Source organism: Pelobates fuscus, chromosome 1, assembly GCF_036172605.1.
Source record: "Pelobates fuscus isolate aPelFus1 chromosome 1, aPelFus1.pri, whole genome shotgun sequence".
NCBI lineage: Eukaryota > Metazoa > Chordata > Amphibia > Anura > Pelobatidae > Pelobates > Pelobates fuscus.
The window spans coordinates 173,425,852-173,451,182 of NC_086317.1; the positions used below are offsets into that span (position 1 = coordinate 173,425,852).

At 37.9% G+C, this 25,331-nt stretch overlaps 1 protein-coding gene across 1 annotated transcript; it reads right to left on the reverse strand.

Moving 5' to 3' along the window:
* Nucleotides 1-156: 156 nt before the first annotated feature.
* On the reverse strand, nucleotides 157-24,473 carry TADA2A (transcriptional adaptor 2A). The gene is made up of 15 exons (XM_063444395.1): nucleotides 24,388-24,473; nucleotides 22,284-22,390; nucleotides 21,027-21,086; nucleotides 20,606-20,697; nucleotides 18,277-18,434; nucleotides 17,745-17,833; nucleotides 16,368-16,440; nucleotides 13,848-13,911; nucleotides 13,015-13,058; nucleotides 12,750-12,860; nucleotides 11,482-11,553; nucleotides 10,719-10,851; nucleotides 8,827-8,870; nucleotides 7,449-7,522; nucleotides 157-1,122 (listed from the first exon to the last, which is right to left on the reverse strand). Exons 1-15 carry the CDS (start codon nucleotides 24,410-24,412, stop codon nucleotides 931-933), a joined length of 1,338 nt encoding a protein of 445 aa, XP_063300465.1. The 5' UTR covers nucleotides 24,413-24,473; the 3' UTR covers nucleotides 157-930.
* Nucleotides 24,474-25,331: the final 858 nt, after the last annotated feature.

Here is a 25,331-nt window from a genome sequence, read left to right on the forward strand (position 1 = left end):
ACAATCATGGAAAGCCCGCAAACAAGCATTTTTACCCTACTGTACATTGAAGTATGGGGCTTTTGTACGGACATTATTTCAACACATTACAAACTGGACCTGTTGTAAATACACATGAAAAATAAAGATAAAGGACAAATTTCATAATCCTTATGGAAGTATCCAAGTTACAAAAGTATGTGGAAACCCAAAAACAGAACACATGTGGAAATATACATTTCTAAAGAACTTAGAAACAGTTATTCAGTTATCTAACAAAACCATTAATCATACACAAATGTATGAATAATATTGACAGTTGTATATAAGAAACAAAAAACCCAAACAAAAAACACTTTACACTGAATTTTACAACTTAGTTTTCAGTTTGTTATACAGCAGCAATAAAGCCTTCCCTTCGTTTGTGCAATTTTGTCTGTTCAATTAGATAATTTTTTTGACAAAACAATTCTATATTTCAGTTTTTCATTCTATGTAGAGTTTAAGATAACATGTCAATATTGGGATACTATATGAACTTACGGATAATCTTCCTGTATGTGACCTGTGGCAGAATGTGAATTTAGTAGTGGTGATTAAAACTTTCTTCCTGGGTTGAAGGACAGCTTTAAGATAGGGCACCATAGAAGGAAAAATATAGTCGGTAAAGATTTGAAAAATCCTATTTTCAAAGAAAAGAATATTGGCAGATGTGTGTTGAAATCTGCTGAGTAGAACTTTATTCTATAAAGTTTCACCTAGCTATAATGGTTGTGGTGATCATACAATAACACTGTCAAAGTGCAGATGGTTTAAGTAAAATAACTGAATACATTCAATGGTACATGACCTCTAAAAAGAACACAAAAAAACAAACAAAAACATAATACTAAACATCAATAAAATATTAATGACGATGTTCTTATTACACATATGTTTGTTGTAGTTCTGTTATTGTTGAGGCTTCATAATAAATCCTTCTCGTATAAGAAAATCATAAATCTTGCGAGTCTTATTCACATCTATCTTAATAAGAGTGCGAGCCTGTGCCAGTCGTAAACTTCCTTGCTTTCTGCACTCATTCATTAGTGCTGCTTTGTATTCCAGATAAGCGCCAGGAACCAATCTCACCACTTGACAAAGCTGCAAGACAAAAGAAATTAAATTTTTGACTTTGTGTATTTGGTTATTGCCAGTTTTTGAGCATTAGCACCATATTATTGGGGGGAATAAAGACTCTGGGACTAAGTAACCTAGAAAATGGACTATAACGGAATAAAACAAACAGGAAAAATAATTTGAGTTGTGAGGTTTTTATAAAGGAGTTTCAATGTGCTAGCTTTCTTGAATGAGAGAAACGTGCATGTATGTAAGTGAGCACATCAAAAGTCAGATCTTGGTAAAAGTATGTTTTGGGCACAGGAATTCTGACAAATCATGTGTCCATGTTTCAAGAATGTCCTGCTGGAAATACAAATGAGCCCAGGCAAGCTTTGTGTTTCAGAGTATATCTTGCATTTCTTCCGGCTACTTTAGCAATGAAGCACATTTTAAACATAGCATTCGGATTACAATATGGCACACACATCAGTTTACAGAGAAAGTTGCGTTTCATCACTGTATTAGATCGTATAGCAGAGAGGAATATACAGACAATATAAAAGAGAGTAGATTTACAGCATTTACATAGAACAATATTTTGGGGCATTCGTGAAAGCAGTAGTAATAAACGCCTCTCTCCACTTTGTGATAAATTGGTTATATAAAGACTAAAATGTCAGGTATTAGTTGGGTATAATACTCTCTCTCAGGTCCTGCGGATTTTATACTTTTTAGAAAGTACCCGAAAAAGGGGTTTCGGTAAAGAAGAGGGAGAAGTAGTTAGTTAGAGAAAGAGGAAAAAGGAGAAAAGTAGTGAGAGGTCCAGAGGTCTCTGGTCGGCAATGGCGGAAGGAGCATCTTCTAGGAGAGGTGGGTGGAGGGAGATTAGCTTTTGGTGCAGTGTCAGGGGCCGTTTTTATTAGTTGTCCTTCTAGTCTTCCCATGGCTCCCAGACTCTAGAGAAAGCCTTCATGGATCCCCGAACTTGTGCAGTCAGTTTGTCCATAAGATACTTTTCTTTAAGATTTTGAAGGACCATGTTTATGGGAGGTGTGGTGGAATAAGGCCAAGTTTGGACTAGAGCCAGTCGAGCGGCCAATGCAATTTTGTTAAACAATAGCTGTTCAGCCGAGTCCAATCATCGATTGGTTTGGGTAAGAACGTCCAGGGGTTCAGGTCAACATGTATAGGGATTGTGATATGTTTTTTTCCTTTGCATGTCAAATTCTGTTAACCCATAGGGGTAAGTTTACATATCTCTAGCGCTCCACCTGTACACTAGTGGAAACAGAGTTGGGTTTATTAGCTAATGAAGACCAGGAAAAAGCAGAAATTTTAAATAACTTTTTCTTCAGTATATATTAATGAGGATCCTATGGCAAGAGATATGCAAACGATTGCTGTAAAAAACTTGTGATTGGATAACTCGAGACAAGGTGCTACAGCTATTAAAGAAAATTAATGTAAATAAAGCTCTGGGGCCTGACGGTATTCACCCATGAGTACTTAAGGAGTTAAGTGGGGAAATAAGTGAAACTCTGTATTTAATTTTTCAAGATTATTTTTTTTCAGGTGTTGTACCGGAGGATTGGAGGAAGGCAGATGTTGTTCCTATATTTAAAAAAGGGTACAAAATCCTTGCCTGGAAATTATAGACCTGTGAGCTTAACTTCTGTAACTGGGAAAATATTTGAAGGGCTATTAAGGGATAATATTCAGGAATTCATTGGGAAGAACTTTGTTATTAGCAATAATCAGCATGGTTTTATGAAACATAGGTAATGTCAAACAAACCTAATTGCATTCTACGAAGAAGTAAGTAGAAGTATAGATCAGGGTGTTGCAGTGGATGTGATCTGCTTGGATTTTGCCAAGGCATTTGATACGGTACTCACAAGAGGTTAGTCTTCAAACTAATATAAATTGGTTTAGATGAATATTCTTGTCCTTGGGTAGAACATTGGCTTAAGGATGGAGTACAACGAGTTGTCATTAATGGTAAATGTTCAGGCTGGACAAAAGTGGTAAGTGGTGTCCCTCAGGGTTCTGTTTTGGGACCACTTCTATGTAACATATTTATAAATGATCTTGAAATAGGCATTGAAAGCCATGTATCAGTGTTTGCAGATGACACAAAACTTTGTAAAGTAATAAAATGTGAGCAGGATATTGCTTTGCTGCAGAGGGATTTGGATAGATTGGGGGACTGGGCACTAAAATGGCAGATGAAATTTAACGTAGAGAAATGCAAAGCTATGCACAAGCAATTTACACCCTAAATGGTAGTGAACTAGGGATAACCACACACGAGAAGGATTTGGGAATTGTTATAGACAACAAATTAGGCAGCAATATACAATGTCAATCTGCAGTTGCTAAAGCCAGGAAGGTTTTGTCATGTATAAATAGGGGCATAAATTCTCGGGATGAAAATATAATTTGCCTCTTTATAAATCGCTGGTAAGATCACACCTTGAATATGCTGTGCAATTTTGGGCACCTGTTCTAAAGAAAGATATCATGGTACTAAAAAAAGTCCAGAGACGAGCTACAAAATTGATAAAAGGAATGGAGTATTTTAGTTATGAAGAAAGGTTAAAAAAATGTAATCTGTTTAGTTTGGAAAAACGGCACCTGAGAGGGGATGTGATAACTTTATACAAATATATTTGGGGTCAGTACAAACCTTTATCTGGAAATCTATTCATAAACAGGGCTATACATAGGACACAAGGTCACACATTTAGGCTGGAAGAAAGGAGATTTCATCTAAGGCAAAGAAAAGGTTTTTATACAGTAAGAGCAGTAAGGATATGGAATTCTCTGCCTGAAGAGGTGGTTTTGTCATAGTCACTACAGATGTTTAAACTGCAACTGGATAAATACTTACAAAAACATAACATAGAGGGATATAGTTTCTAATTAGTGGGGTAACAGCTGCTTGATCCAAGTAGACATCTGACTGCTATTTTGGGGTCAAGAAGGATTTTTTTCCATGTTTGTGGCAAAATTGGAAGCGCTTCAGACTAGGTTTTTTGCCTTCTTTTGGATCAACAGCAACAACATATGTGAGGAAGGCTGAACTTGATGGACGCAAGTCTCTTTTCAGCTATGTAACTATGTAGTGGTGGTTTTTATTATCACAATATCCTCCTACACTGTGTGTACACTTACTTTATATATTGTTGTATAGGGGAGAGAGTCCCTATTTTGATGTGGTAGCTGCTATAAGCAAATTTTATTTCTATTATTTCTAATATATCATAAGCGCCTTATAGACACACATTCCTTCTATGTTTAGGGAGTATTTGGGCTATTAATGTCTGGACCTCAGTCCAAATTAATGTTACCTTTGGGCAGCACCACCACATGTGTTCATAAGTTCCCTTAGCTCCGCAGTCTCTCCAACAGAGCTCTGTGGACGTTTTCTTCACGTGATAGAATTTAACTGGTGTGGTATACCACCGGAACATCGTTTTGTAAGATTGTTCTTGCATTGTGACACAGATGGATGTTTTAGAGTTAGCTTCCCACATGTCCTGCCAGTCAATACCCTCTAGAGCAGGGGTCTTCAAACTCTGGACCCCCAGATGTTGCTGAACTACAAATCCCATGATTCTCTGGCTATGTAATTCAAAGAATCATGGGAGTTGTAGTTCAGTAACATCTGGGTGGCCCCTTGAGGACCCCTGCTCTAGAGTCTCCCCAAGCTCTGATTCCCATTTATCTATGTAATGTAACTCTACCCAATCTTTAGTGGTGGAGCAGAGGTGGGAGTAGAGCAGAGTGATCATGCCTTTTTGATACATTTCTGCATTGCATATTCATTAAAAAAAAAATGTTTTTTAGCTGCTGTCTTAATAGCGGGTTGGCTAGCAAAGTCTCGGATTTGGAGATATCTGAAAAAAATCTGACGAGTTAATGTTGCTCTGTTTTGAAGTTCTGCAAAAAGACTATAGTATCTCCACTACATAGATAATAAATCCTCAGGAGCCCAGCATGTTCTTTGTCCCTAAAATCTCCGGCTCTCATGCCCGGGGCAAAAACGCTGTTGCGATATATAGGGGTGAGAGGGAAAGGGGAAGAAATCAACTCATATTTGTGAACAACCTGGACCCAGATCAAGTTGGTCACAGATGGGCAGGTTGTACGGAGAAGTGCCCTATGCTCCCTTGGGGCCCAGGTATAGAATTGCGGGAGATCTGCCCCCATTAGTAGGGATTCTACATCCACCCAACGTCTATCAGGGGGGAGGAGGAGCGTTAAACATAGCTTTTAAAACCAAATAATGCAGTTGAAGCACAGCAGTACATTTTCCCTTAACACAACATTGATACACAGCTATATGCAGACAGGTAAACTATAACTCCTGAGCAAAGTCCATTCTTTGGTTAAATAAAGAAAAAACAAAAACAACTTACCACAAAATCCTTATTTCTAAGTAGTTATAAGCAGTTGCTTCCATGTGCACTGCTGGACAGTAGCTACTAACAAAATCACAGAAAATTTAACTCAAAGCTCATTATAAGGAGCAACTAAACCCAAGAACCTGTAGACCTAAAATTACCACGAGAATATATATTTATATACCTCAATGGTTCGAGAGGTCTTATGACTTTTTCTGATGATTAACAAATTCATCATGGTCAATGGCTTCTTTAAGAAGCTTGTGGAAACCTTCCTCATGCACCTCTTCTTTCTGATATTTGAAGGTTCTGAATCAATCAGAACTATGTTTTGGAGTAGTGTTCCCGCTTTGGCTCGTGATCAGGTTTGGCTGACTCAAGAGCAGTCACTTGAATGTCCACATATCTTTTATTTCAATTGTTCTGAAGCCAAGTAATAAATGAGGACATTTCTGCCAATGAGGGGCTTAGTATATAAAGTCTGGGCAATCTATTTAGAAGACAACTGTCCAGCACTTAAGATGGAAGCAACTACCAATCAGCAAATAGACTGAGAATAGGTATACTCTTTCCCACATGACAACCAGCCTACTGTTAAACATCTGCTCTACAGGATCTGATGGCTTACCCCAGGGTTTGACAATTTTGTTTGGAATCTAGGAGCCAGCTAAAAAGGTTAGGAGCCAGTCATGTTCAACAAGAAAAAAAAGCAATTCTTAAAAGGGCACTATAGTCACCAGAACCACCACAGCTTGATGTAGTTGTTCTGGTGACTATATACCATGCAGGCTTTTCAGTGTAAAACACTGCCTTTTCAGCAAAAAGTCAGTATTTACAGACGGCCACTAGAGAATCCTGGGTCACTACTGCACCGACGTTCAGGGTCTCCAAGCTATGTATGGAGGCGCTGAATGTTCCTCATAGAGATTCATTAATTCAATGCATCCCTATGAGGAGCTGCGGATTGGCACACTTGCTGCGCATGCACAAAATCCTCCCAATGCTTTCCTAAGGGAAAGCATTGGCTTAGCGGAGATCATAAAGATTGATAATCTCATCCATTGAAGTCGTACCAGCCGCGGCAAAAGTGGCACGGCTTGGGGAAAAAGGGTCAGTAAAAACACATTCCTCATTCGATCGGAGGGGGCGCGTGCACACAGACAGACACAGGCTCACATTTTTGTATTAATTGAAACCCACTCAGCCTCCCTACCTTTAGGAGAGCTGAGTGGGTCTTTTCCTGGGGTCCAGTGGCCTTCTCTTTTTCTGCAGTACTCTTACTGCAGCTCCTCTCTTCTCCCAGCTCCTGGCATCGTTAAACAGAGCAAGGGAGCAGAGAGGAGCTGCAGTAAGGGTATTGCTCCCTCGCGCACCGCCGCCATGCTGCTTCGGCCAGCCGCCTTCTTGCTCCCACGGGTGGCCGGCTGCATACTGTCCAGCGGCGGCCGCCTTCAAAGCTCCCACATTAAAGAGCCGGCAAATCCCAGACGCAATGGGAAATTTCTATTCGCCATGGCGACCTGGCACCTGGGATTTGTCGAGCCCTGGCTTACCCAGTTTACTGGAAATTTCAACCAATGGTTAGATTAAATAAAGAAAAATGTTCTACAGCAAAATTTGCATAACTTTGTTTCACAAATAACAATTGACTAATACAACCTGGCATACTTTAGCCAATTGATTTATCTAGCACACAATTTATTCTGTATTAGGGTTTCGAGGGTTTTCACAAAACAGCAAGGATTTAAAACAAGCCTGTAATGTATTACACTTTGCCAACATAAGGCTCTAAATGACAATTATGATTGTTTAAAATACTAAAACCAAAAAAACTAAATCGAAGAGATTTTTGATGAAGTAAGCCCTTACTCTTACATGCTAAAACAATAATATACTTATTGAATTCACATGCATTATTGTCTATTAAACACGAGAAATCTGAACTTTCAACTAATGTCATACCTCCTTTTCTTTTTCATTCAGCTTTTCAGTACCAGGAAGCCCGGTTAGGTCTAAAGGAGGAGCACTTCTTCTGCCTGCAAGACAGACACATTTAGGAAATACAATACATCACAGCAACATGCCTTAAAGGAACACTCCAAGCATCATAACCAGAATTTTTTTTTTAAATTTAGGCCATAATAGGAGATGAGAAAAAACAAAAACTCAAAACCAGACTAAAGTCATAGCTTAGATAGTTTAGCTTACATTTTACAAACCTGTTTTCAGTTAATTTCTGTTCAATTCCACCTTACACCTTTCTGTGCCTTTTCATGCAATTGTATATAGTTATGAATCCAACACCCACTTTCTTGTGGCTTTTTATAAAGCTTTCAAGACAGATGCTTCAATCAAAACTTCCAAATAAACTAATGCAGGGGATTCATTGTGTAAACTACATTAAAGGACCAATAAGTCATCACAATTACATTTTAGTGCAGTGTAGAGTGCAGTGGTCCTGCCATTTTAACTTTTTAATGTAAAACATTGCAATTTAGCAGCTACATCAATGCAGGATTAAATGCACCTCTAGTGGTTTGGTCTTCCTGACAAACACTAGAGGTGCTTCCTTCTCCAGAACGGTGTCTACCGCGGTCCTGGAATCAAATTGCAGCATTTGATTGGAGGAGCGCAGTGTTTGGCTGTGCATGCCTATTTCTAATCAATTGTTCCTCTATGAGAAGAATTGTATTGGAGCAGATATGGTCTCATCTTTAAAGGTGGAGAAGGCAATTGCAGCAGAGGAGTCCTGTATTGGAGACTATATAAAGAATTATTTAACTTTAGTTTGGTTTGGTTTAGTGGTACAGTATGGAACCTATAGTCCTTAAAAAAAAAAAAAAAAAAAAAAAAATAATTGTTATTTTTGGGACTGTAGGCTCCCTTTAATATTTAGTGATGAAAGCATGAGGTGGCAATTGAAAATAGATATAACATCAATTGTATCATTACAGATAGCTATTGCTTACACAAACTATGTATAACAATCTTTGAGGTTGTTTGGGAAGACAAACATTCATAATCAGTTACAAAAAAATAAAATAATAAAAATCAAGATCATAAAATAGAATGGTGACTCAACTCTTCAAGGTACTCTTCAATGTACACCAACAGTCCAATTCTGCTCCAATATGGATACAGCGAAACCTGGACACTGGTATGCCTTGAGGATTGGATTGGAATACAAATGGTATAAACTAAACGTACAACCCCCAAAAGATTATGCTCCACAGCATGTGTTTTGATGCTAAGAGATTAATGTAAATGTTTTATCCAGCGGCACATGTTTGAGAATAAGGCACAGTATATTGACAACTTCAGAGATTTGCCTGAAATTTACCTGAACTAGATACAATGGGTGTAATCTGATACACACCAGCGTCACTGAAAAGAAGAAGAAATTTTTTTTAAAATATAACATTATTTAGATGGACAAAATCAAATATAAAAACACAGGAGGACACATTCAAATCATAAACATATTTTAAACAACTTATATTAAAAGAAGCAATCCACGTGCGGCGGCCTGGACTGCTGTCACGCTACCACATCTATGCAGTCTTGGATGACTGTTTTTTTTTTTTTTTTATCTTTAATGATAGCAATGTTATAATTTGCTTTTACAGCGTAAATTAGCCTGAATATTAATCACATGCTATATCCTTTTATGTTAAACTATGTCGTCCACCTAATGCGACCTTCACTAAAGCTTAAGTAACTCATAAGCGATCTGCCGACCTCTACAGTCAAACTAGGTAGGTACCAGCAACATAGCGGGTTAGACTTCAGGAGCCTATATCTTACCCTAGCATATCTAGCATTGACCTCACCTTATGTTTCCCACAGTTAACTTGCAAGCACTGTACTTGATTAACATGCATACTCTTCATAAAAAGCGTAGATTAAGCTAGAAAATCTAAATGTAATGCCTAACCAAGATAAATATATGCTCTGTTCATGCATTTATATATAAAAATGTGCACTGTTCAAATGCCACAAATGTAACACCAATACGAAATGTCCTTGCTTACAAACGCTGTTGTGGCAGAGTAAGCGATATTGTCTATCCATGCACTCAAAAATAAAGAATTTTAAAAATAAAATAAAAGAAGCAATCCAGAGAAAAAGATAATTTGACATGTACGAAACAAGACACACACAAATGACATTTACATATTTTACAATTGCAAAGTTGTGATTATGCATTATGTTTTACAAACAAAATTCCAGATTTTATTTAAAATGTCACTGCCCCCACAATTAGGAAATAAACTTTTTACATTCATAGCCAAATTGAATCAAATGTGGTGGTCTTCTTGGTGGATACTCTGTTCAGTAGGAGAGCTAGGTGTGACAAAGAAGTCTGGGTATGACATTCTCAGCAGATAAAAGCACACAAGTATACGCAAACAGGGTACTGGTCTGATAATAGACAACTGTGCAGACTAAGTAACAGAGTTGTGTTTACGAGCAGCAGAAAGATAAAGAAATAAGTCAGCTGTTGCTCAGGGTCCTAACATAGGATAACTATACACAAAGATGAGACACAAAACATGGTAGAGAACACTCCATGGAAGTAAAGGGCAGTGACATGTTATAATAGACTGAGAAAACAAACTGAGAAAATGCTGCTGGTGAAAAAGTATTTAAAAAAACAAAATAAATGTTGCAAATTATAGGGATGTTGTATGATACTGCTGACACAATACTCATACACATAAAATAATGTGTGCTAAACACAACGAGACAGACCAGGAGGGAAAGTGTGTGGTCAGAGAGAATAGTAGGGACACTAGACTGCACAGTACCTGAGGGACGGTGGGGGAAGGGGAACTTTAGCAAGCTGGTATGCACCTGGGATCATGTCCTATCACCGTGCATTAATGCAGCACTGTGAGGTAATGACATATGCGCGATTGCTAAGGAACATGTTCACAGAATATGCTCTTTTCTTGCATGTGTCAATGTGATGTGCCGAACAGAGGAAAATTTGTAATTGGGAACCCTACCACACATGTAAACATTTTAAAAAGTGTGCAAGACCCGGAAATATAGCTCTGCATCACTTGGGAAACACCGATTACAAGATGTCAAACTGTTTCCTACTTAAAAACCATACAGTCCAAAATTGTATGCGGCCCCATGCGAGCAAGATTCATTGATATAATTATATAAATATGTTTGAGGGAAAGACCAACACTGGAAATTAGGAAAACATAAAATTGACCATACATTGCTGCTTGTCTCTTGAGCCACTGTTGGCAAGCGTTGCCATCGTGAATATACTGAAGGACTTCAGAAAGCAGGGTTCTCTTCAAGCGTGCTTCGTTGCGAGTTTTTTTTAATTTGTCATATACTTTTGCACCTGTGATTAAAAGGACATAAAAACGAAAATCAGAATATGTTTCAATCTGTTAATAACTAAATAGTCAAGGTACTCCCAGATACGCAACAAAAATAGTTAATAGTGCATCCAGTTTTAGCGTGTTTCCTGTGCAATGCTTTCTAGTAGTTTTTAATGGCATCAATAGCAGATATCCCGACACCATGGTTGTATGTTTGCTGCATGTTGAAATTTGCCACAAGACTGGTGCCCAAATAATAACTATAGGCAATGTGAAATGTAAGTCCTACCTCATTTACACACTATATCTCAGGGGTCAGAAACTGCAGATTCTCAATCTGAGATCATATGAGAGACTAGGATCCAGTTGGTTTGCCTGAATGCCTCCAAAGGATATGGTCAGGTAAAAACAATAAGCTTGAGGTTTTGTCAGTATTGTGGTATATCATTTTTATGAGGTATTCTTTAATTAAACCAGCTATATTTGTTACTGCACCTGGTGGAGGCATTTAACTAAAAAAAAAAAAGCCTCCACCGATCTCTCTCTCTCTCATATATCCAATTCCTCCACTTCTTCACCACAACCTGATTAGATTTGACGCTTTACATAGGTCCTTTGGAAATTTGCACCGTTTCAATGCATTTACTTACTACAAAAAGTTTTAATCCCTGCACTTCTATAGTCCTGTAACCTCTTGATCTCCCTGCGCAATTCAAATTCCACTAAAAGAAAAACAAAAAACAAAATACACATGCTTGTAAAAGGTGAGAAATAAAGGAGAATACGTGTATAGCAGGGTACATATATAATTTGCAAAATAAATTCCTTTTTATGACCAGAATTGCATTAATAATGCTAAAATCAAGAAGGAAAAAAAACAAAAAAAAACTATTGTGGTGTGTGTTGCAATGACTACCACACACTAGCAGTTACATTATCAGGCACAAATGCTTATTGACACAAATAGCAGCAAACATAAATCGCTACTAAAATAAGCTGCTGTTTAACCAAATATAAGGATAAAGAAACATATAAGTGAAGAGACTAACTGTGGTGTGCTTATTATTGTTGGATAGGATTTGGTAGTTTTAGCATCTCATTAACACTTGACCGCTTGAGATTTTAGCACCATAGATATTCAACCTACGGATAAATAATATCTAGCGAGCAACCGCAAAAACATCTTGTTAATGAAAGAAGTCAGAGGAGCTATATTGATTCAAGATGGTTAAAAAACCACAAATGCTTCAATTCTTCTTACAAGTGTGGTTTTCAAAAGAACGTTTCTGAATGTATTTAAAACCTGAGACAAACAGATGGATTACGGCAGGTGACACCAGGGCTGGATTTCACTTCTCAACTAAAAGCAAGAATATGCGGCTACTGCAAGCATGTACAAAACTGTAAGAACTTGAAACATGCGCCAACTGGACTGACTGGTGGTGGTGAAATGGCGTGGGCAAACATTTTCTAGACCGTAATTATGCCCCAAACAGGGCATTAGTTCAAAGCCACAGCAAAACTAAATGGGGGTCTCTGATCTTGTGCATATTGTTAAGCTCACAATACACTCATTTTTAAATAGATACATCCAAAAGTCGATGTATCTGAGTATTCTCAATAATGAACAAGACAGTGAACTCAAAATTGGCCTAGGATAAGAGGAGCGTGGGGGGAGGGGGGCAAACGAAAAAATACACACTAATACAATCACAGACAGACCTATTTGATTTATGAAACAAGTTGGTTAAAAGGCCTTTGGTTTGATGGCTGAGTAAACAACTTGTTAAACATACACACACTCTAGCTTATCATCTAAGTAAATAACCCCCACAAACACTCCTAAATACAAGTATCAAAAAGTAACAAGTAATACTATAATCACATCAGTAGCACATAATTTAGCACTTTTACTTACAAGCGTGACTTTCAATGAATTTATCATGTTCTAATGGTCCCACAACTCTGGCAAATCGTCTCATTGTGTCATACAGTTCTTGAATATCTTTAAGGTATCTTCTTTCCAAAACTAAGTGGAAATAGGATTACATATTAAAGGATGACTATAATAACGATGTAGAATTTGAAACAAAATAAAAACACAACACACAATATCAATGCAATAAGTGTCAAATTGTTATAAAACTACCAACTTATTTTGTACGTAAAAATTAAAGACTTACTTTGAAATTTTCTGAGATTTATAAGACCATGTTCTCTTATAATTCTAAAAAGGGATAAAGTATGAAAAAAATAAAAAAAAAAAAAAAAAAAAAACACATATTTACACAACTCTATAACAAAAAAATAAAACCAACAATAAAAACAAATCTATTTGACCAGCAAACGTACATTCACTATTCTATATGCACGTGCAGGAACAAAGTTACTTATAATCACCCATCTCAGCAAAAGAAATTTGGAATCCCGACCAGATTCCTATTGGGCTGAGCAACCCACCCACTTAAGGTGCCATTTGGAGGTATCCACAGGAAAGCATAAATTGAGGAGAGTCTCTAGAAGCAGTTTAAGGAGTAAGCATTGAAGTTAGCATCTTAGTGTAGGACCCACCAATATTGGGGTACTGTGATGTTGTGGTGGGCTTAACACAATATGGCCATATGGTGTAACTGAATCTCCATAATTGTTTGTGAAGATTTTAAGTAGTCTTGTAATATTTTTAAAAGTATTTGTGTGTGTGTACGCTGGTCCCTAATCTGTATTTTGTATATATTTTGGTCTTTATGGCAGCACTACTACTTAGAAATGCATGTTCCAGGTGTGCCCCCAATTCCCCTTATTTCTTGCAGATTATGTGAAAGAGCCACTGGTTCCCATATAAACAAACATATCACTGTTGGATGGCTTCAGTACATTATGTTAGAGCCTATTCATTGGTGAACAGAACTTGCAAGTAGTTCATCCAGCAAAAGCAGTATACCATTTCCAACGCATATTTCTACAATCTATGATAAGTAATAAATAAACTCAATGGTATATCATTACTACCACCAACCTTTTCCTTCTCTGCCGCTCTTTCAGCCTGGAATGATAGATGTCCACAACTGCAATTTTCAAAGCTGATGTGAATCAAAATGCAGAAAAAAATTATATTAACAACAATGCGATTGATTATAAAAGCAAAATTGCCATATCTCACATGTTTTGATCGATTTGCTACGCAAAACTAGGGTTATCTTAAAAGGGACACTATAGTCAGCAGAAAAAGTACAGCTTAATGTAGTTCTTGTGTTTACAGCCTGTCCCTGCAGGCTTTTTTTATGTAAACACTGCCTTTTCAGAGAAAAAAATACAGACATTGCTGCATAGGAACACCTTTGGTGGCAGCCTTAGACGGCCACTAGAGGTGCTTCCTGGGCCAGTGTTGCAGTGTGCAGAGATGCAATGAAAGTTCTCCACAGAGATGCAGTGATTCAAAGCATCTCTATGAGGCGATGTTGATTGGTGCAGTGCTGAATTATGCCACGCATGCACAATAGCCTCCCAAGCATTGGGTTGGTGAAGATTGTCAAATTTGACGATCTCAGTCACGGAGAAGGAGCTGGTGCAAAGCTGGAGAAAAAGTAAGTAAACTAACTTTTTAAAGGCAGTAAGGGAGCCTATACTATGTTTTTACAACTATAGGGTCAGGAACACATGTTTATATTACTGACACTATAACTTTCTTTTAAAAAAGCAAGTTCAGTCTAAATTATAAGGCAGGGATGTACATAACAGACATATACATACATACATCCTAGGATCATTTCCCTTATGACTCCAAAGAGTCAGACAGGTCCTGAAGTCCCAGCTCAATGGCAAGAACAAGATCCAAGCCATCAACACATATGCCCTACCGGTCATCAGGTACCCAGGTACCCAGATGGAATAATAACTGGCCAAGAGGAGAACTGGTCACCATGGATGTCAAGACCAGGAAACCACTCACTGTGAATGATGGATTACATCCAAAATGCTGGAAGGAAGGAGGTCGTGCTTGATGAGTGTCAAGGCCACAGTCCTGGATGAAACACAGAGCATCCACAAGTACATTACGAAGGTGGCTCCCAAAGATGAACTGCTAACAGAATGCCTGAGACTTCAATAGATAGAGGATGCAGAAAAGGAGGAGTTTCCTTGGCAAGACAAACCTCTCCATGGGGTGTACCACCGGCAGATAGTGTATGTGGCTCACATGACAAAATGCTACCAGTGGTTGGAAAAGGCAGGACTGAAAGACAGCACTGAGGCACTAATCCTAGCAGCACAGGAACAGGCACTCAGCACCAGATCAATAGAAGCTGGAGTCTACCACACCAGGCAAGACCCAGGGTGCAGACTGTGCAAAGAGGCTTCTGAGACAGTCCAGCACCTAGTAACCGGATGCAAGATGTTAGCAGGACCAGCATATACGGAGAGACACAACCAAGTTGCTGGGATTGTGTACCGAAACATCTGCACAGAATATGGATTGGACTTGCCAAAGCCCAGATGGGAGATACCACAAAGGGTAGTTGAGAATGACAGGGCTAAGATCCTGTGGGACTTCAAGATCCAGACAGACAAGCAAGTGCTGGCCAACCAACCCGACATCGTGGTGGTAGACAAGAAACAAAAGTTGTGGTGGATGTGGTAATACCCAGTGACTATAACATCAGGAAGAAGGAACATGAGAAGGTGGAGAAATATCAAGGACTGAAAGAAGTACTAGAAAGGATGTGGTACTAGGAAGGCAGTAGTAGTCAGAGTTGCGTTAGGAGCACTAGGGGCTGTGACTCCCAAGTTAAGGGAGTGGTTTCAACAGATTCCAGGTGGGACATCGGAGATTTCTGTCCAGAAGAGGGCAGTTCTAGGAACAGCTAAGATACTGCGCAGAACCCTCAACCTCCCACCCACCCACACACACATATATATATATACATACACACATATACACATATATATATATACACACATATATATATATATATATATATATATACATACACACATACATATACACACACAAAATCCAAAAATGCTTGCACTCCTGGTAAAGATACTGATATTGCCCGGTGCTGATCCAGCACAATGATGTAGATATTCCAATAAATGGATAGCACTCCAGGGTCTTTCAGATGAAAATAAAACTTTAACATGAATTAAAAGTTTAATTTTATTTTCATATGAAAGACCCTGGAGTGCTATCCATTTATTGGAATATATATATATATATATATATATATATATATATATATATATATATATATATACACACACACACACACACACACACACACATACATATACATATATACACATACATCCAAACACTTCTGCTATAACAATTTGAATTATTCCAGTTTAGCCACAAAACAACATACATTTCTTTCATGACTCCAAAATGATGGTCCAATTTCTCATTGGATGAATAAACTGGTTACAGATTTTGTGTAAAAAAAAAAAAAAAAAAGAAAAAGAAAAAAAAAGTTAATTTTTTCCCCCCTATTGTTATATACTTTTTTTTCTTCAAGCAATTACAAGAAAAAGTGCTTACCATGCAATATATCTGAATCATCTTCAACAAAGTCAATATCCCTTAAGTCCCATTCTGCATAGTTATCAAATTCCTAAAATAAAAAAAAAAATATCAGAAAACATCCCTTATACATATTTATATGGAGGGTAAAAAAAAATAAAAAATTACCACAACTTTAATATACAATAAGAATTATAAAGTACGAGGCTTACTTTGCATATGTATGGCAGAATCAAAATAATCTCCTTGAAATAGACCTGAACGTTATACATTTTGATGACAAATGTCAAGGAACATTGTCAGAATGCAGTGCTGTAAAGGTTGCTTCAATCTACCAGCAAGCTCTGTAGTCATCTAGATCACACCATAACAGTATTCAAGATTTCCTGGACCTCTACAGCTAAAGACTAGTATGCATTGGGAGACCCAGAACTAGCAAATATCAATATTTATTAGCAGTTATTAATATTATTAGCATTACATAAGACATAGCCATACACAAATTTCTTTGTAGGAGAACATGTATTATATTGTCTTGGACAAAATCAATACATTTCTTTATTTTATTTTTTAAAACCAAGCAATATTCTGAATTATACTTTTTGGAACTGATTCACAACCTAATTAAAGGAATACAAACATATATTGCTGATCCTATAGTGCTAAAACCACCATCTAGCCCCTCCCCTCAGGCCTCCCTAAATATAGTAAAATCTTACTTGTACTCACGTTTGCAGATGCTGCCTCTGCCCATGACCTGCCTGCTTAGCTGACATCATCAGAAGTTATTCTGTGAGCGAATCAAAATATTTCCCATAGGATTGGCTGAAACTGTCAAGGAGGCAGATCAGGGGCCGAACCAGCACAAGTCAAACACAGCCCTGGCCAATCAGCATCTCCTCATAGAGATGCTTTGAATCAATGCATCTCTATGAGGAAATTTCAGTGTCTCCATGCAGAGGGTGGAGACACTGAATGGCAGTACTGCACAGTGAGCAGCTCTAGTAGCCATCTGAGGAGTGGCCAGTGAAGTTATCACTAGGCTGTAATGTAAACCCTGCATTTTCTCTGAAAAGACAGTGTGTACAGCAAAAGGCCTAAAGGGAACAATTCTACTCACCAGAACAAATACAATAAGCTGTAGTTGTTCTGGTGACTATAGTGTCCCTTTCAACATTAGATAAGTGATAATGCTTATTTAATATAAAGCAGTTGTTCATGTTTTTACAAATGTTTCTGATCCTTTTAAAACATAACACAATATCATATAATCACTTTTTAGGTGTACATTTTCCTTTCTCAAAAATAAAAAAAAATTACAGCATGACATTTCTTAGCAATTCTGTTTTGTTACAACTGTTAAAATAACTATACAGTTATCTACGGAATTATTACCTCTATGAAGTCCGCTCTAGCTGGCATGTATCCTGCCATGTCCCTGGAAAGCAAGGATTCAAATGTTGGTCTTGGAGGATCGTCAGCAGCTAAAATAATAAAGGGAGAATAGTTACAAACTAATCTGAACATTCGGAGCAGAGAAATGTATTTTTCTTGCCACATGTTAAACTGATGCTTTGGGGAGGCATGATTGCGGGGAATTTCTTCTGGTGTATAAGGACTAATATTATGTAGGTTTGACTGGAATAAGTACAAGTAAGGAATGACAGCTTACACCTAGATATGAAAGACACAGCAATGAGCAGCAAGGGAAATAAATCTACATGCTCCAACATGGCATACATCAGCATGTCTGTTGATCTTCAACATCTAAAATCATTTTCTGCTCAGGTGGTCTAGGTTCTCTCTGGGATCCCAGATTTATGGAAAGCTAAAGCTTCTTATCAAGTAATTCAAAAAGTGTAACTATCTTGTCTGTGCCACTAGATTCATCTTTTGCACATATCTGAATACTACGAGCTTGTCTTACGTTGGAACGAAATGGCTGTGTTCACATGCTTCTCCTCCTCGGCTTGCTTCAGACTGAGTAAGGTACTTGCAAAGAGCGGGTTGTTGATAAAATGTTTCATGTAGTGTTTTTCACAGTCATCCTTTGTTTTTGTGCGCATTTGATTGGCAACATCTTGCCTTAAAAGGAGAAAATATCAGGAAATTGTAATGGGCACTACATAAACAATTCGATTCATTTTTTTTTTCTTTATTTAATATGATTTTCATAATAAGTAATAACAAGTTATTACATTGACAATACATTGCAATAGAATCTGCACTATAATGGTACAATGATCTTCTAATCCAGGACTGCACAGAGTCTGTTTTCATCTGATAAGGGTATCGTCATTAGCACTGAACGTTCAGCAATGTAGGCATGGTACTACTTTGTTATAAGCAAATCTCAAAAGCTCACTGATTCCTTCGGACTGTGCAGAGTGAGTGGCTAATGACTCGTTAAATTGTCCCGTATCTATATGGTCATACGGGGTAGTGTATTAATTATTTATCCACTTTTTAGGTTGCTTTCATATGGTAGAAGGGTAAGGGATGGGGGAAAACTAAAGTAACTATATACATTCTTGAGATTAATGGATTGTGATGGTTAGTGCAAAAGAAAGATGTGAGAAGGATATAGATGGAGAAAACGTGAAAGGTTTTGGTCACCTGGGGCTCTGTGCACCAAGAAAAGAAGAAATTAAAAAATAAAATACATTTAAAATTAGTAAGGGGTGGGGGGGTCAGATTTCCTCAGACCATGAGTTGAAGGACTTTTTTTTTCACCCTCTTCCTTCAGTGTGCTCTGTCTCTTTGTTGGGATAATGATGCAGAAAGTGCAGATGATATCACAACCTTAAATTCTATGGAAATCTCAACCAGCTGAATCACAAATATATCTTCTGTTGCCAACACAAATGTGGGTTGCATGTATTGGAAACTCATTTACCACGGCATTCTCAGAGTGATATGGCAAGAGTACAGCAATACATCAGAAACAGATAATTAACAAGACAAAATGTCAAGGGGACACTATAGTCACCAGAACAACTACAGCTTGATGTAGTTGTTCTGGTGAGTACAATAGCTCCCTCCCTTCAGGCATTTTAATGTAAACACTGCCTTTTCAGAGATGCAGAATTTTCCTCATAGAGATGCATTGATTCATTGAAAAGCGGCCATTTTGATGTCACAAAGGGGGCGGAGCCAACACCGGCAGACCAGTGCGGCGCTGGAAATAAGGTGAGTTTTATACTTTTATAGGGGGGACCAATCCACCTAAATGGTGGGTTAAACACTATAGGGTCAGGAATACATGTTTGTGTTCCTGACCCTATAGTGATCCTTTAAACACATGTCAATGAACATATTGTAATGGCAATTTAAGAGCTTCAAGACCTTACATTTATGTGTCATACATTTATGAGACTGTTCAAAATAAAAATTATAGCACAAGCGGTTATTGATTCTTAGAAAGTTACCGTGTATACTCGTGGATAAGTCGAGAAATTTAAGTCGTAAACTTCATTTTAAAACACAGTGTCGACTTATCCACGGGTCAGTGCTAGTTTCGATAGAATTTCGACTCCCGAACACCATTCTCCTAGCTGTTCGGGAAGTCGAACGGGCAGGGGTAGAAGTTTCGTCGGGATTCGCGGGTTTGCGCAGCCGACTCAGAGATCCATGCAGTCGACGCCCAGGTACTGCTGCCTGAGTTTAGGAGACAAGATTGTTTGAACAAGTGCGTTCCTATATATGAATGGCGGCCACCCAGGGAATGCTTGTTTGTGGTTAACAGCCAGGGGTGGTCGATGATTAAGAGGTGTTAACAAGGGGGACCACACAGAGTCTGTTTGGTAACCGAACAGAAGGGGAACAATTCCATTCAAATACAGTACCCTCGACTTATTTATGAGTCATAGCATATTTTACAATTGTTGGTCAAAACACTGCACTCGACTTATAGACGAGTATATATGGTACCACATCCTCTGAATCTGAAATTTAAACTCGGGCAAGTTATAAGCAGAAAAAAAACTGGTCAAGACAAGCTGATTTCTGCCATTCTGGGGTCAAGAAGGATTTTTTTCCCTAGTTTGTTGCAAAATTGGAAGTGCTTCAAACTGTTTTTTTGGCTTCTTTTTGATCAACAGCAAAAATAAAATGTGAGGAAGGCTGAACTTGATGGACCAAGTCTCCTTTAAGCCTATGTAACTATATACATTGCTTTATTAAGTGGGATATTTCAGAGGTTTATTATTACCAAACTCAGACAGCTATATATTTCAGGATTTTATTTTACTCCTTACCAGTTTCCAAATCCACAATCCATTACAGCTTCAAGAAGAGCCATTTCCTCCTGAGCTGTCCAGCTGGGATCCAAGACTGGAAAATCTGAGGTCTGAAATAATAAAAAAAATTAAATAATTGATGCAGAACAAACAACAATGGACAAATTAAATATATAAGAAAACAAAATATAGCATATAGCAATAATTTCTAAACAAAGTATTCCCCTGCAAAAAAATAAAAATAAATAGATAATATAGGTATGGTTTAAGGATGTTTAACAGTTTGGCCCTATTATAAGTAAAGAAATAAATATTTGTATAATAGTAACCATTTTTTGTGTATCCTATCCATCAGACTGGAGAATGTGATGGTGTTGTAAAATCTAATAATGACAGGTGCATAGGCTAGTCGAAACCTAAAACAATTGAATACAATTACCATAATCTCATAGCTGTGATTGCTTTGATGTTTCTTATATTCAAATCCTCTTGAGAAGCACTGAAAGATATAGAAGTGCAATTATCTTAACAATTCTTGGCACAAAAACAAAAAAAGACTAACTACCCATCGTGAGAACATAAAGGGACACTGTAGGCACCTGGACCACTTCAGCTCATTGTAAATTCCCCCCCATTTCAAAATATTGTAAAGCGCTGTGGAATTAGTTGGCACTTTATAAATATCAATAATAATCTTAAAGGGATGTATAAATGTACTGTGTATAAATCATGCCACTGCATTCTTACTGCTGAATTCTCTTTCATTTAGGAGTTAAATCACTTTGTTTACACAGAGTTAGGCACCTCTCCCTGCATGTGACTTGCATAGCCTTCATAAAAACTTCCTGTAAAGAGAGATCCAATGGTCAAACCTTTATTCCACAGTCTGTTTAATTTAGAATTTCTTATCTCCTGCTCTGTTAATAGCCTGCAAGACCCTACTGGAGCTTCCCGTGTGATTAAAGTTCCATTTACAGAGCAGGAGATTAAAAACTTCTGAAACAAGTTAACATCTGATTGAAAATAAAACAAATTTTTTTTCATGCAGGCTGTGTGAGTCATTGCCAGTGGAAGTGTGGCTAGGGCTGCACAAACAAACATATTGATTTAACGTCTACTGGAAAATAATTTATCCTAGAAAACTTCCAAATGTAGAAGAACCGTCAGCAACATGTCAAATCTGCCACCAGTCTAAAGTCGATGAAAAGATCAGCCTCGGTAATGGCTACAATATTTGTCTATACTCTCCAGAACATAACTGAAAGTAAAATCCCAATGTATTCTTTCTTGTAAAGAAAATCATCTAACACATTATTGCATTCAACGGCACTGCTTCTTACATATTCTTGCATATACCCGTAGGGTGGCACACTTATTTTTATTAATCCATATAGGTTTTATCTTTTTGTTTCTTATTATTCTATTTACACATATGGCTACAGATTTTTCCACTTGTGTTTTTCCATTTACCTGCAAAGGTTAACTATCAAGAGACATTCAATTTCCACGTTAGGTTACCCAAGCATCCACTTATTGCATATGAGGCACGCCATTCATTGCTCCATAATAAAAAATATTCACATGTCAGTACAGTATTGTATGAAGCCACCAGATCGTTGTCTACAAAACTACTATACCATCAAATCATGAGAAAATAAATCATAAAAAAATATAGAGAGATTTTTAGGCTACTTACTTGCAAGCAAAGAAGGAATTCTGGTGGCCCACATTCAGCACATTTAATATATGGCTCCATGAGGTATGAAGAACAGCCTCGGCATGGTGGTTTATCAAAGGGATCATCTAGAAAAAGGAATGATTCATCAATATATATATATATAATACTCAAATTACATTGATGTCCAAAGCTGGAAGGATAACAGGCTATTTTATTCAAAAGATTCACATTGAAAATACAGAATTCCTTTGTCTTCAACAATCTAATATAGGGGTCAGAAAACGTTATGTAGTGTTGTGCCAAAGTAACAGTTGAAACTTCCTTAAAGTTTCTCGAGGGAGGGAGGGGGGTTCAGAGTTCCACAACAACATACCCACTGCAACTATGCCTTACCTTCCACAGTGAGATAACAAAGCTATAAAAAAAAACAACAACACAATAATATGACATACCTTATTATGCTACCCAACACTGGCAGCAAGTTGCATGCTCGGGGAGGTCATTGGACCTAATGTTACTAAATCTGACAGAATGGTACACTGTCATACTTAGGACTGTCACAACCAAATTGCTTGCATACATATGTTTGCTTCCCATTAATGTAAAAATATGCTATAGGTGTAAGACATTAATTTTGTTATTCTCTAGCAACTCTCAACTCTCACTGCTGGAAACAGAAAAAATATCTCAATAACAACCACATTTGGGTGAAACTGTTTTTAACAGAGCAGGAGTAAAAATGGCTGGAACCCATTGACATAGTGTATCAACATCGTAAAAAAATTAATTAATGTAAAACATTTGCGCTGAGATGTCCAATGGGATTAAAATGTTTTAATCACAAAGAGGGGTATGGGTGGGGTGACTGGAAACACAAGGAGTCAAGTAACCTTTACTGTTCCGGTCCTTCCTTATGTTCTGTAGAATAAACTTCACATGCTGCATGTGCTCCTCGTTTTACTGTAAAATGCACTCTTCTATTATGTGTTTCAGTAGTTTAATAATTATTTACCAGGTAACTGATTCTGGAACATGCTATCTACTAAAAAAGGTACATGTTATCCATCCTCACAATTTACAGGATTCTGCACAGGAATGTATCCACTAAAAAGCAAGTTGTCATGAAAAGAAAAAAAAAATTAGCTACCAATGCCACTAATTTTGGAAAAATAAAATATATAACCAACTCTTTGGAAGCAATTCTCTTTATAATCAATGTTTGGTAAATAGCCCCTACACGTTTTGAGTATAACTGAAGACTGTTTAACATAAGTAAAGAGAAAAAAAAAACAATACACATTTCTATACACACAGAAAATACAGAGAAGACAGTCTGGAGTAGTCAGGCCAACACCAAGGGCTGGATACTATAACAGATACATTTTACTTGTTACTAAACAGCAATTCTCGTGTAGGAGTCTAAATAATCTGAGATGAACTCTCAGGTTAGAATCCACAACACAGATCCAGAATTCCTCAAAAGAAAGAACTGGATTTTTAGATTAAAGTGTGCATGCTGCTTTTCAGGCAAATGGCATCTTTACAAAAAACACACAAAAGGTACTACAGTATTTAGCAATACAAAGAACGCCTATTCTAATTTCAAACAAAGATTGCCAAAAGGCTCACTGCTTCACCTAAACACAGACAGACCACCCCTCACACCAATTAAATAGACTAAACACACACACTAATAAATACACAAACATGTTCTGCAACTGTATACGAGTTTAATATACCCTTTATTACAAGCTTATCATAATCATCTGCATTATTCTCTCATGAATGAAACAAAAGACTGAAAATAAAAAATAATAAAATCACCACAATGTGAGCTCTACTGATCAAGGCAAACCCTGAGCATAGCAATGGAAATGGATCAAATCAGCAGAAAGCATATGCATTTCCACAGAGATTGCTCAACACACATTGATTTTGTTCCACAAATGATTTAATAACACTGTGAGTGCACGTGGATAGCATTGTAACACAGTGAGCCCCATTAATAATGCCAATACTGGCTCCCCGGGACTCTGTCTGCTCTAAGGCATGCACGGGGAGTGTCCACGTTACGACCCACTATCCTGCTCATCAGTGAGCCCCACCATGACCCGATACTCACTGCCGTACGGTGCCAGCCGGTCCATGGCTGCTCTCTATGTATCTCACACTCAGCCCAGGCTCACTCTGACTGGCCGCCACACACCGGACGGGAAACAGCCAATCCGATGGCGAGAACAGACCAAGGCGGTCTTGGGAAAACGAGACCAAGCAAGCAGATAGCCGATTGCGTCGTCCGTGTCCATGGTAACGGCCTGCTTAGTTTTAGAATGCTAGACTAGGAATGCAGCAGTGATGATGGCTGAGCTTGTTTCTCCTTTTTTCACCACAAGATGTCCTGCCAGGGGGAGATGTCAGTAATTTGGGAAGTTGCAGTATTCCAAATGAAGGGATGGTAGTTCTTCTTGTCTTCCCTGTTTAGGTTCTACCTGGACACTGACATCAGTTTTAGCTTCTCATTATCTGGGTTGAGAAGTAAAATTTTAAATAAACAAAATTAATATATAAATATATATATATCCACATTTAGTGTTCAAGTAGAGTATTACAAGATATGAATTTTATCTGTTTTATATATATGTATATTTCACCGGATATATCCATGGCAGCACTACGTATGGGTATGCTCCTCCCCTTCTCAAATGGACAGGAACCACCTCCTAAATAATTAATAAACGAGACTTCCTCCCATGCCCCTTCAGTCTTTTTTTCCTGTCCACTTCTCATGGACATAGGATGTTTCATCTCCTCTTTTTTATTCTGTGGCTTACTCAGGTCTAATTGTACCCCTTGCCCATGGGGAGTTCAGCCTCTCTCCCCATGGAAGCCTCAGGACACAGCGCCTCACCAAAGGTCCAGCCCCTGGAGTATTCTCCCCTCAGCAACCGGGGAGCTATGCTGCAGTGACCCTATAGGTAGCAGCTGGATGTGCCAGATCCATTGTGGTGGTAATTCCCAAAGAAGGGCACACCTACTTACTGCATAACTTGGGCTTCTTGGCTTTCC